General features: G+C 38.3%; 1 protein-coding gene across 22 annotated transcripts in view; it reads left to right on the top strand.

The window, feature by feature from the left end:
- DOCK9 (dedicator of cytokinesis 9) overlaps positions 1–13742 on the top strand; it is a 336209-nt gene that overhangs the window by 112996 nt on the left and 209471 nt on the right. For all 22 annotated transcript variants that reach the window (XR_012159418.1, XM_073348476.1, XM_073348510.1 and 19 more), the window contains 3 exons: positions 6746–6835; positions 8508–8590; positions 12337–12406. Coding sequence is in view for 21 of the 22 variants with exons in the window: in XM_073348476.1 (XP_073204577.1) it covers positions 6746–6835; positions 8508–8590; positions 12337–12406 (243 nt within the window). In the remaining variant the exon portion in view is untranslated. The remainder of the gene's footprint in view (positions 1–6745; positions 6836–8507; positions 8591–12336; positions 12407–13742) is intronic.

The raw sequence follows: 13742 nt of genomic DNA, 5'->3' as shown, positions 1-13742 counted from the left end.
CTCTAAGGTGCCACAAGTACTCCTTTTATTTTGTATACTTTTAATTTCCTTGATAGTATTTACTGTTTGAAGGCAGTGAATTAATTCTTTGTGTCGTCTTCACTGCAGAGGATGTGAGGGAGATTCCCACACCTGAGACATTCTTTTTAAGGTGACAGATCTGAGGATTAAGGTGACAGATTGAGGTATTAGTAGAGGAGGTTTTGGAACAAATTGATAAATTGAAGAGTAAGAAGTCACTAATACCATATATTGAGAATATTCTGAAGAACTCAAATTGCAGAACTACTAACTGTGGTATGTAAACTATTGCTTAAATCAGCCTCTGTACCAAATGGCTGGTGGATAGCTAATGTAAAGCCAATTTTTAAAAGAGGTTCCAGAGACAATGCTGGCAATTTTAGGCTGGTAATTTTAGGCTGGTTAATTGAACTTCAGTATCAGGCAAATTGGTTGAAACTATAGTAAAGAACAGAATGATCAGATAGAGATGAACACGATATGTTGGGCAAGACTCCTCATGGTTTTTGTAAAGGGAAATCATACCTCACCAATCTGTTAGACTTCTTTGAGGGTGTCAACAAACGTGGACAAGGGTGATCTAAAGCATATAATATACTCGGACTTCCAGGAAGCCTTGGACAAGGTCCCTCACCAAAGACTCCTAAACAAAGAAAAGAGTCATGGGATAAAAGGGAAGGTCCTCTGATGCATCAGTAACTGGTTAAAAGATGGGAAACAAAGAGTAGGAATAAATGGTCAGTTTTTACAGTGGAAAGAGATGAATAGTGGGGTCCCCCGAAGATCTGTAGTGGGACCAATGTTGTTCAACATATAAATGATTTGGAAAAAGGGGCTAACAGCAAGATGGCAAAGTTTTCAGATGATACAATATTACTCAGGATAGTTAAGTCCAAAACTGACTGTAAAGAATTACAAAAGGATCTTCCAAAATTGGGTGACTGGACAAGAAAATAGCAGATGAAGTTCAGTGTTGGTCAGTGCAAAATGATACACCCTGAGAAATATAATTCCAACGATACCGACAAAATGATGGGATCTCAATTTGCTGTTACTACTCAAGAAAGATCTTGGAGTCATCGTAGATAGTTCTCTGAAAACATCTCAATGTGCAGTGGCAGACAAAAAAACTAGTAATGTTAGGAACCATTAGGAAAGGGATAAGACAGAAAATATCTTAATGGCACTATGTAAATCCATGGTATTCCCACAGCTTGAATACTGCATGCAGTTCTGGTCACCTGTTGAGGGGTTCAGTGTCTGTGCCCAGCAGCGCCACCCAGTGGTGAGAGTCTGTGGGGCTGGTGGTAGGGGAACCCAGATCCACCATGCTCTACTGGTTTCTGACCCAGGATCCTGTGCCTGGCAGTTAGATATTCAGCCTGAGGTGGACACCTGCCAAACCTGCTCCCTGGGTCATTTCCTACCACAGCCTCTTCCCCTCCAAAGTTACAACAGAGTCTTCTTATGGATTCACCAAGTGTGGGGGTTCTCTTTGGTAGATATCTGGAGGCTCTTCCCCATCAGTTTCAGCCTACTCTTCCGGTCTCTATGGGGGCCTTTGGCATCTGTCTGCCAAAGTGGGGTCAGCTCCAGGCAGAGTGGAGCTCCTGCAGCCTGTCTGCAGGAGCTAACAGCGTAGGACTGCTCCCTTGCTCTGTCTGTGATGACTGATCTGGGCCGCTGCCTTTTGAGCTTTGCTTCCATTGTGCGCATATCCAGCAGGTGCGGCTTGGTGGGGCCTTTTGGGCCCAGAGTTTCCTGTTTAACCCTTTGTTCCCCAGTGTGGAGCTTATACATCATATCATATCCCCGAAACACCTCTACCCTGGTATAATGCGATCCGATATAACAGGAATTCGGATACAACGCGGTAAAGCAAAAATGGTTTTCTGTCTCGTCTACAACATACAGTACTTTTATTCTGTTTAATCCTGTTTTATACATTTAATGATTACCGTGTACATATTCAGTATGTATGTTTTTACCAGCCTGCTTTGGATCGAAAGTCAAAACACAAAGCTGACCGCATTTACAATATTTTTAAACTTTCACTCCGATCTTCATTGCATAAAAACAGTCTTGTCTGCAAGTCTTAATTAAAGTTATAATATTGACAGTTTAAATCCGTTGATAGTTTAAAACTGTTGAAAGTTTAAGTTTGTTTTGTGGACAACAAAACCGTGTGCGAGGTGGTAGCTAATTTTCAATGGCCGTTATAATTAAACGGCCTTTGTATTTATAACCATGACTAATTGATCAAAAAGGAGAGTTCAGTCTAACTTTGTCGTTGACTAACCTGCTGCCGCCTTGCCAGTTTAAAGTTGTTACAAATCCATCCGTGGTCGGCGCCTCAGCTCTTAAAATGTGGCTTGCAGCAAATTACATACATGCAGTACATTGTCTGTACAAATGTGCATATATCAAAGTGGTGGAATGAATGTGCAACAATGAGAAGGCGGGGTAAAACGTATGTTGCCTGCCCATGGTCCCATTAGGCGTTCTCCTCTCTCCCGCCTATTTTAATCTTGTTTCTAAATTGTGTGCAGTATAGACTAAGCTTAAGTTGTCTCACTGGTTGTATTTTGGAAACATTGTAATTCTGCATTGACATTTTCTAAACAATTAAAAAAAATTGTTAGCATTAATATTAAAATACCTTTGATGTGATGGCAAGTAGTTCACAGCCACGGAAACAAAAGGCATGGACAGTCAAAGAAAAATTGGAAGCTTCGGACAGACTGAAATGAGGAATGAGCCAAGCAAAGGTCTCAAAAGAACTAGGAGTAGGGGAATCAACATTAAGAGGGTGGATCAAAGATGAGGAAAAATTACGATCAATGCTCATTGAACTGGATGAAAGTGAGAAGACCTGGAAAGGAAGCACCTAAAAACTACCCAGAATAACCAACTAGATAGAGCAGCATTTACGTGGTTTACCCAAGAACACTCTGATGGCACACCAATTTCCGGTGACTTTATAAGGAAGCAAGAGGAGAAATTGAAGAAAGATCTCGATTTTTAGACACTCGGGCGAGGATGCTTCTGCACATCAAGGTAACGTATTTAAAGCTAGCAGTGGATGGCTTAATCCTTTTAAAAAGCATCATGGCATTTGGCAAGTCACAATTTCAGGAGAGACGTGCTCCACAGATATAAAAGCTTGCAATGGATACCCGCTAGAGTTACAAGGGATCATCATCGAGGGTGGCTATGCTCCGGAGCAAATCTATAACACTGATGAAACTGGCTTACTTTACCGTATGCTGCCGGATAGAACACTTGCTTCTAGGACCGAAAAACAAAAGGCTGATGAAGGTTTTAAGGTGGTAAAAGAGAGAGTAACAATACTTTTCTGCGTGAATAAAACTGGTTCACATAAAGTTAAACCTCTGTGCATAGGCAAATCCAGGTCACCTAGGGCTTTCCACCATAAGAACATGGATTTGCTTTCATTCATCTCCATTCAAAAAATGCCTGGATGACCTCGGATATTTTCGAGGAATGGTTTAATAAATATTTTGTACCAGCTGTCCGGAGCCACCTGTGCAGACAAAACCTGGAGCCAAAGGCATTGCTCCCACTTGACAACTGTACTGTCCGCCAACCCCTCAGTTGAGTCCTTAACGAGCAAAGACGGGAAGATAAAGGTGAGCTACCTTCCTAAGAACACAATGTCCAAAGTACAGCCCCTTGGTTAAGGCATTATAGCCACATTTAAAATGAACTATCGTAAAGCCTTAGTAAAGAAAATTGTTGAGGACAACAGTAGCATAACAGATGTAATCAAGAAATTGAATTTGTTGGATGTATTTGACTTAGGCAAGACAGCCTGGCTAGGAATCACTCCGTCAGTGACAGAGAAATGTTGGTATCATGGTCTCAAAAGTGCTTTTGTCACTGAAAGCAACGACAACCAAGATGAGGAAGAAGACAAAGATGAGAACAACTTTGAAGCTTTTACGGAAGAAGAGGCCATAGGGGCAGAATGAGTTTACAGGGAACTTATGGCTCAAAGTGGGATAGCTGATGTTCAAGAGTGGATGGAGGTGGATGCTATGTGTCCAACCTATGAACGACTTAGAGATATAGATATAATTCATAATGTTGTCCCTCAACCACTTGGTGCCTCAGAAAATGTGTCTAACCCTGAAGATAGTGATGAAGAACCCTCGGAGCCACCGCCCAAAGCTTCTGATGTGGTTGTAGGGTTAGAGATTGGTCTTAGGTGGCTAAAAAGCCAGGATGTGGATAGTCTGCAAATACTGCAGTTAAAATCCATAATTGACCTGGCAAAGAAGAAGGCTCTCATTAGCATGAAGTAACAAAGGATAACAAGTTTTTGTTTTTTTTTAAATTAGAAAAATTTTAAGGGGTGCATCTTAAATAAGAAAGCATCTTGTACACCAAAAAAAGGTATTTACCATTTTATCAATGTCTCTAAAACCTGATTACTTTACCTTTTTTAGCTTCATTTTAACCTTCTCTATAAGTAAAAACTCCCATCTCCAAAATGTTTTCAAACTATTTAATAGTTAACAGTTCATATTACTTAACAATCTACATATAACATAGTTGGCTAAGTGACAAAGTGGCCCATGCTCCTATTTGCTAAAATACCAAAATCCTTTTTTACAACAATCTGTAAGGATGTGTAATTAAAAGCGTTTTGATATTTTGTGTGAATTTTGCATTTTCCTAAGCATTACATACAGACCAAACGATTTATGTATGATGAAACCCAGCCCACATGGTTGCATTTAGCAGTGTTTAGTACCTGTGTTGTTAATATGCTGCATCTTTTAAGTAAGCTTATAAAAGCTTATTGTTGTAATTAAAGGAGATACAATTTAACTATTGTAGAACAGATTTATTTACTGCATACACCGTGTTAGTTCTAACAAAAATGATTTGCTGACTATTAATGGAAATGCTTGAGGCCAAAGCAAGTTCAATATAACGTGGTTTCACCTATAACGTGGTAAGATTTTTTTGGCTCCCAAGGACCGCGTTATATCGGGGTAGAGGTGTATCTAAAACAATATACAATGTATTAGAATTTGAAAAAGTACATAGGCAACAAAAATCATTTAGGGTATGGAACAGCTTTCATATGAGGAGAAATTAAGACTCGGACTGGTCAGCTCAGAAACAAAATGACAAAGGAGGGCGTTACAGTGGAGGTCTATAAAATCATGAATGGTGTGGAGGTCAAAAAGGAAGTGTTTACCCCTTCACATAACACATGAACCAGGGGTCACCCAATGAAATTAATAGGCAGCAGATTTTAAACAACATAAGGAATACTTCATCATACCAGTCAACCCCGGGAACTCATTGCCAGGGGATGTTGTGAAGCCAAAAGTATAACCGGCTTAAAAAAATTAGGTAAGTTCATAGGGAATACGTCCATCAGTGGCTATTATCCAAGATGGTCAGGGATGCAACCGCATACTCTGGGTGTCGCTAAGTCTCTGAGTACCAGAAGCTGGGATTTGGATGCCAGGGAATGGATCACTTGATAATTGCCATGTTCTGTTAATTCCCTCTGAAACATCTGACATCAGCTACTGTCGGAAGACAGAATACTGGACTAGGTAGACCATTGGTCTGACCCAGTGTGGCCATTGTTATGTGAGTCCAGTAGTTCCATGTGAGTATAAAATACATATATTCCCCCCCCACCCATCCCCAAAATAGAAAGTGTTTTAGGTAGTTTTGTAAACCCTTCTCTTTTTTTTGGTAAAGGCCAAATTTTGGTTGTAATAGTTGTTGTATCAGTCCATCTGTACCATTAACACAGTAGATTTAACCTCTCTTTAAAATCACTCAAATCTGTCTCATACTCTACTATTCTTCGGGAACTGTGGGACTGATCCAAAGCCCACAGAAATAAATGGGACAATTTCAATGGGCTTTGCATTTGCTTATATTATTCTCAGTTTCTTTTAAAACCAAAACAAACATATCTAGTAAAACCACAAACACAAGAAGTGCAGTCCATGTTCAGGGTGCAAATTATATTGTACATTAAACAATTACAGTATCAGTCACTTCCTAGCCACACTTATTTACAGATCCAGACTAACACGGCTACTCTTCTGATTCTTTACACTTATTTAGTTAGTTAATGTTAATGTTTAAAAAAAATCAAATATTTCTCTTCATTATAGGTTTTAAGACAGTTCTCTCTGTCATATTATTCCTCTACGGATTCTTTGCTCTTCTTTTTTTGGTAAGAGGTGCTGTGGCTGGTTGGATTCAACTTCAGAATTAAAATCAGGATTTGAGACCAGAGGTCAGCTTGAGATACATGCTGCTTTTTTGTTCTCCAGAATCTAAGCTTTCATTTAAAAAAAAACAAAAAAATACTGTCTGGTTATGGTTACTGAGAGATCCTAAAAAAAAAATTGTGTAAATGTGTATCTACATTTGCAGAACCCCCAAAAATGACTAAGGCATTAAGTGCCTCGTTCATCTTAATGGGTACTAAGTCAGATTCCCAGAGATAATACTTTAAATATCAACATTATTAGCAATTTCAGTGCTTCAGCACATTTTAGGTATGTTGGTATAAAAGGTGCTTTATTGTTCAGGGAATTTTATCTTTTGTGCTTCAATTCGTTTTGTCAATATAATTCAGAGCGACAGGGACTGGATTTCATTACATTTTACTTGTCTTTTATTTGATTGAAGTTCTCAGTCTATTTTTTGTCATTAACAGACAGCATTATTGAAACGTCAGGGTCGATATATATGCTCTACTGTTCCTGAAAACGCAGAAAAGGAAGCTCAAACCTTGTTTGTAACTGAGGTACCATTTATATTTTTGTGTGTGTGCGCGCGCGCATGTAACTAGTTAAGTTGTCTACTTGCTTCTGCAGATTAAATTTCAATAGGGCTGAAAAAATTTACCCAATACTTATTGGCATCTAGTTCTTAAAAAAGACAGGGGTCCCCAGATAGGTTTAAAGGCAGAAACTCTGTGATCCCTCTCTTAGCTGCTGGAAATGAGGGGTGATGTCTTAGCATCTTACATGGGAGCAATCTTTCGTATCAGGTATGGCTAATAGGAGTCTGAAACTTCTCACCCTGTCTCCTCTCTTGGCTCTTTTGGGTTGTTGGGGGCTTTTCCCTTCCTCCCTTCTGTTTCACCGCTGTGTAGCTCCTCACAGTTTTCCCATCCACAGCAAAGTGAAATTGGCAGGATTCCGGTCAGTGTCGCTGCTTCAGAATAACATTGGGAAGGAACTATGGAGCTGACCAGAGACTGGTTAATTTCACTTTGTTGCTGACGACTTCCACCTATTGACCAGAAGAAACTTTATTCGCCGCTGGCAAGGCCAGTTTTCAAGTATTTATATCGTAGTAAAATTGGTGGTAATTATACTGTTTTAGGAACAAGTTCAGGGCACAGACAAGCCCTCTCAAACCTTTGTGTTTTGTCCCTACGGTCTGAATATTTTGGTTCTGTCAGTTATTTATATCTTCTGTTCTTTGCAAATGAGGCTTATGTATGGAGTATGTCACAGTAGAGTATATTTGGTGGCGGGGGCTGGTGTGCATGAGTTAAATCATGAATTTTAATGAAACATCTAATTAAACACACTTTAAAGAGTTATTGCCTAGTAAATGTCGACTTTGTATTTTACAAACAATGTATACAACTGCATTGGAAATATGGAGTACATTTGCGTGAGTGTGTGTGTGTTCATATGATGTCTAAAAACTTCAAGTATTATATAATACTGTCTCTTGCAAGATACTTGAATGTTTTTTATGCTACTTCTGCTAAAACCAAGATAAATTTGTCGGTTAGTTACAGCAACATGGGTGGAGTAAAATGATACTTCCTGTGATCTGGTCCAGAACAGAATGACATAATTGCTTTTCAACAGCTGCAAGCATGCAGTTTAGATTCAAAACATTCTTTTAGTTTGGGTTAAAAATATAAAATTGAGTACTTACAATCATAACATAGATTTTAGTTCTTCCAGGATAGAAAGTACTGAGTTGATCCTGCTATTTTGATAGTACATCTGTATTTTTAGGCTAAATATACTAAAGATGTTTTATCATGTTGTTTCCACCTACGTTTAGCTTCTTTGCTTCTCAGGAACTTGGAGGTGATGTTTTTATTTCAGATGACTAGTCTATTATTTTCTGAATTTATAAGTTCCTTATGTTTTTAGCATTTGTTTCCAGCAACTAGTTCATTTGACATAAACACACTTTTGTTTGTTCAGCTTCTGAATCTGAACATTCACCATACTGGTAAGATAAATTTAATGTTTAACAAAAGAAACAAAATGTGACATTCACAGAATAAACATTTATAATGCATTTGAACTTGCAGTGCTTTCCAGGTAACTATAATAGTTCACAAACAACTGTAATGTAAGAGAGCCGTTACATGTATTTAAGGAATGCTTTGAGCTAAACTTACTTAATTTGATGTATTGTGGCATTTGTTTCCATTGAAATAGTGCATCAAAACCTACAACTCAGACTGGCATGTTGTTAATTATAAATATGAAGACTACTCAGGAGAGTTTCGACAGCTTCCAAAGTGAGTAAATTATCTGATACTGTTACAGATTTTGTAGTTGCAGAAAAACTTTATACATATTTTTATGACAGAATGGGTCATAAAAAGGTCATTTCATGTAATATAGAACCTCAGATCTAGCCTACCAGTGTTAATACTCTGTACTGTACCCTGAGGTTTTCAGGGTGGAATTCATATTGGTTAATTTTTTTTAGCCTTTTGAAGATATAAAAAGCTGTTGAAATGTTATCTGGAAAATGATCATAATAAAGCTGCCTTGGCAATTGTGGGACAAGAAGAAGAAGAACTTGGATTACTGATAATGTAAACATAAAACTGATCATTAAAATATGGTGTGAGTTGTTTTACGCTACTGTGCCAATATACATTCTTTTCAGCATTGATGGCAGCTTCAACAACTTTTCACACGTTTGGCACAGAACCTTTATATTTCTCTCTCTCCCTCTCTCTCACACACTCTTAACAGAGAATGAATGCAATTTTTTTATGTTTGTAGAGCATTGTAAGAATACATAGCATTTAAAAACACAGACAAAAGATGTTTGGAGTCTGCATGGAAAGGAGTATTAATGAAAGACAGGCATTGCTTTTCTGAAACTAGGATTTTGTCTCTTTCCATCTTTGTGGTGGACACACACATTTTCTAGGATGGAGGTTTAAAGTAAAGAGATCAGTCCTCTTCCTGAAATTGCAAGTGGAGAGGCTCACAGATGTTGCATGCCTCACGGGTCCTGAACCATTTAAAAGCAGGTAACTGATGAGGTCATGTGCCTATGTCAGCTATAGCTCAGTGGTTTGAGCATTGGCCTGCTAAACCCAGGGTTGTGAGTTCAATCTTGAGGGGGCCATTTAGGGATCTGGGGCAAAAACTGGGGATAGGTCCTGCTTTGAGCAGGGGGTTGTACTAGATGACCTCCTGAGGTCCCTTCCAACCCTGATATTCCATGAAAGGAATAAAAAGCCAGCAAAAGAAATGCAGTGTAAGGAAAGTAAAGAAGAAGGAAGAAGAGGAGAAGAAGAATTATGACAAGGCCATTAGTGAGATATATATTTCAACTACTGGACCTAAATTCTGCAGCAAGTATTTCCTTTTCTGAAGTGGTCCGGTGCTGAATTATTTGAGAAACATGTCTCCAAGTAGATGAAAATGGAGGTTTTTTTATTGAATTAACTATGAAAATGAATAATACAACTTGTACAGTATTTCTTTTGTTACATACTTTTTTTGCTGACCCAATATTTTCAGCATGTCACACAATTTTTTTGTATTGACAACACCACAACTAAGCTGCAGAAGTTTTCAGAGGGAAGCTTTTAACAAATGGGAAGATACAGGAGGTGATTCAGGTTTTTGTCACCCAAGGGTTACTGTTGGCATTGGTGAAAGGATCTTCCTTCTTTTCATATTTGGGCACCGGTGGATGTGGCTTGAAAGTTTTATTTTTATATTTTGTGTGGCTTGAACTGCTAGTTCTTCTACCTCTGCAACCCTTGACATCAACCAACTGCCACCTTTTCCCTATCCCAATTCTGTCCTACTATTTATTGCTGCAGATGAAAACAGGGCAAAAGCATGTAAGCTGAATGTTCCCTCTAAAATTATCAGTGAAATTGCTGAATATTTTTACAGTTAAAATTTTGCTCTTAGACCTTAGAGTTAACATGTTGTGGTGAATAAAGGGATTCAGTTTGCTAGCAGATGCTTTTTGATTTGTTAGTAAGAAGGGTCTACTAAGTGTTTCACTAAGTACTACATTGGCTTGAATGTTTTCTTTGCAAATGCGAGGGTTAACCTTTTTTTTATGTAATTTTTTTAAGAAGAAAAGAGCTTAATTCAGAATTGAGCTAGGAATTCTGTGTCCTTTTTTAATTTAGGAAATAATTTGAAAATTAATGCCTTTGGACAAATGATATTGTATCTGAATTATCCTTCTCCTCCCCAACTCTAGGTCCTGTTTGTCCTGCAAATTCACTTTATTCATCATGGTTTTTTTCCTACTCGTATGGCTTCAGCCACTCCTTCATGTACCTAGGTAGCTTTTCTGCTGCCTTTTATTAGTTCTCTTCCCGTAACTTTTCCTTCTAGCATTGTCTTTTTTGAGATGTTGTTTTAATTACATTTCCAAATATTTGATCTCAGGTTAATTAAATGTGATCAGTATAATCACCTTCACAATATTTGGTCTTTTTAATCTCTAATGTTGATTAATAATTTCTGTTTGAAGGCCTCCAACCTTTTAAATCTGTGTTCAGGACTTTTATTTTTACTGTAACAAACTGAATTGTCAAATGACAGATAATTTAAAAAGGATGAATAAATTAAATGCTTCTGTATGAAAATTGGTGAATGTTTCTTGCCTGGTTCCCTTGGGGATTCCCAAAAGGCAACTCAAACCCAGGATAATTTATGGTGCAATGGCTACAACATTATATTCTTTTTTTATTAAATAAATAAATGAAAAATGAGAATGAATTGAATCTTGGCAGCAAAGGGTGACTGGAGCTGCTTGGCCTGGCCATCCTTCTGTTCTCCTGATTGGCAGATCCCCAGGTCAAAACTTCTGCCCAGCTAGAGAAACCATGCGACCCACCAAACCTTGGACATGTGGTTTGGACCAAACTGTTCTACGGCCTCAGAGAGGGTTCGAGCTGTCACTAAAACAGACTTAGGCAGTCTCCAGCAGTCTTAGTCCCAGTTATACATGGAATCTCACTATTCTGGAAAATATGTGCCAGTTTGGGGGTAACTGCACCTTTGATACCCCCCCCCCCCCCATTGTTCTCGGAATGCTGTTCAGGTTTCAAGCCTTTAGTCTTCACCCCTCTCTGGGCAAGGACCTGTGTCCTTTCTCTCCAGACTGGAGTTTTTGGCAGCAGTTACTCCCGGACCCTTCATTGTGATGCACCCAAAAGCCAGTCTGCCTAAATCTGAGTCTGTTTAAACTCAGTCTTTATAACTGAAGTTCACTCTGTCTCTTGCCTCTCCTCTGGCATTGCTTTAAACCAGTATATGCAAATCACCCTGGGGACTGGTACTTCCCTAGCGCTCTTCACAATCTTGGGGACTGTAGTAATCACCCCCCACTGATTTTACCTGAGGAGCTGTAGTAACCCTCCCCTTATTGAGTTGTATACAGTCCCTGGCCCACAATGGTACATAAACATTCATAAACTTAATACAATATGGTCCCTAAAAGTACTGCGTGATATCTGTCACAATATGCTCCTCCCCACCTGCAGTCCTGACCCTAACAAATGACTAAATATACTCTACCTCCACCCACTAAAGACTATGACTGCCCTCAAAGTTGCAACACAACATAGTGGAACTTGTGGAGACTCAAATGTGGTTCTTGATTGACCCAAACTAAAAACCCAATGATTAATCAGTATAACATACGTTCAGAAATTAAATGCAAATACAGTATCTCAAAGTTAAGGATTTGACTGCTTGTCCTAAATCCTGTTCCCAGTCCAGAGGGGAATAGAAGGGAAAATTATGGTGCAGCAGCAGGAGAGCACTTACTCAGTCTAAGGTAGCTCTCCTCAAGCCAATAAGAAGCCTGGGCAGAAGATGCAACTGTGGAAAATGGCTTAGGTGAATTCTGTTCCACCAAGGAACACATATTAATGCCTATTAATAGTGAGATTTATATTTTCCTTTCAGAATAATTGTAAAAGGTTGGCTACTGAATGATCATATAAGTGATCACAAAATATCTGAGTATTAAGTTTTCTTTCTTTAGCAAAGGGACCAAATCAGAGAAACTTCCAGTTCATGTATATGAAGTTGATGAAGAAGCAGATAAAGATGAGGTGAGCAGATAATAATCTATTTCTTTCTATTCTGTAAGATTATTTCATTAGAAATAGTCTTTTAAATGTTTATATCAAGTAAAAATAGAGGTTTAATTAGTCATTTTAGACTTTAAAAAAGGTTTGAAAGTGGGAAATATATAAGTGCACTGGATGCTGGTTTTTAACCAGTCTTGTGTTCCCAATGTCTGTCATATGCATGGAGGAGAAATTCTGATTGAGAGAATGGGTTTGTGTTGGAGGTGAGGGGATTATAATTGGTGAGGACTGGTTTACACACAAACTTGCACCAAAATAACAAAATTTGCTTTCATGCAAGTCTGTGTGGACACTTGTTTTGAAATAAATGTTCCCTTTCAGTGTAACTTACAACTGAAGCAAAGTGGGATTAGAACAGTTTTATTCCAAAATAAGAAAGTCCGTGTACATACGTGTACACACACACACACTTGCACCTGAATAACCAAAAAAGAAAACATTAAAAATATTTAGTTACTTTGGTGTAAGTCTGTATGTAGACCGGTTCTGAGAATGTTAGAGAAAGCAGGAACTAATCAAAAATGGCTGAAACCTTTTTAATTATTTTCCTTCCAATCCTCTGCTTCCTGAGAACAGTGATTTCAGTAGTGCCAACTGGTTTAAAGAAGGTTTCGAACTTCAAAATATGTTTTTCAGCAAAAAACCTCTTTCTGTTGACGGTATACATTACATAGTTTTTATCGTGCTATATTTTAGAACAAAGGGATTGAATGTTGAGGCTGGTGCCTTCTTATCTCATAAATATTTCAACTCCCTTCTAGCACTGCGAAAGCCTTCAAGTAAGCTAACTCAATTTTGTATTTCTTATCAGATAAGTACTGCTGATAGTAATGCTCATGACTTACATAGTGCTTTTTAATCTTCAAAATACTCATAATCATTAATTAATTGTGTGTAAAATAGAACTAGTCCTTGATTGACTCAGTGGTGCAATAATCCAAGCCTAGTGGTTCGGTCGATAGGACACTGAATGAGAAGTCAGAAGATTTGAGTTCCATTCCTGCTTTGGGACTGATGTGCTTGGTGACCTAGAGCAAGTCACTTCACTTGTCTGTGCCCAAGTTTCCCCATCTGTAAAATGGGAATAATATTTCTAGAGTTCTTTGAGGTGAGATAAGACCTAAATATTATTATTTCTGAAGTCTAGCATTTCTGATATCACAGTTCATCACCACAAAAGCTGTTTAGATACCATTAAATGAATCAGGTGGCAAAGGAGCCTGAGTGTGAATAAGAAAAAATCAACTTTGCTACAATAGTTACAGTATTTCCGAATAAAGTTAAACAGGTGTAGGAA

The sequence above is a fragment of the Lepidochelys kempii genome, chromosome 1, assembly GCF_965140265.1.
Source record: "Lepidochelys kempii isolate rLepKem1 chromosome 1, rLepKem1.hap2, whole genome shotgun sequence".
NCBI lineage: Eukaryota > Metazoa > Chordata > Testudines > Cheloniidae > Lepidochelys > Lepidochelys kempii.
The sequence above is the reverse complement of the archived record's forward strand: the minus strand, read 5'-3'. Positions and strand labels throughout refer to the sequence as shown.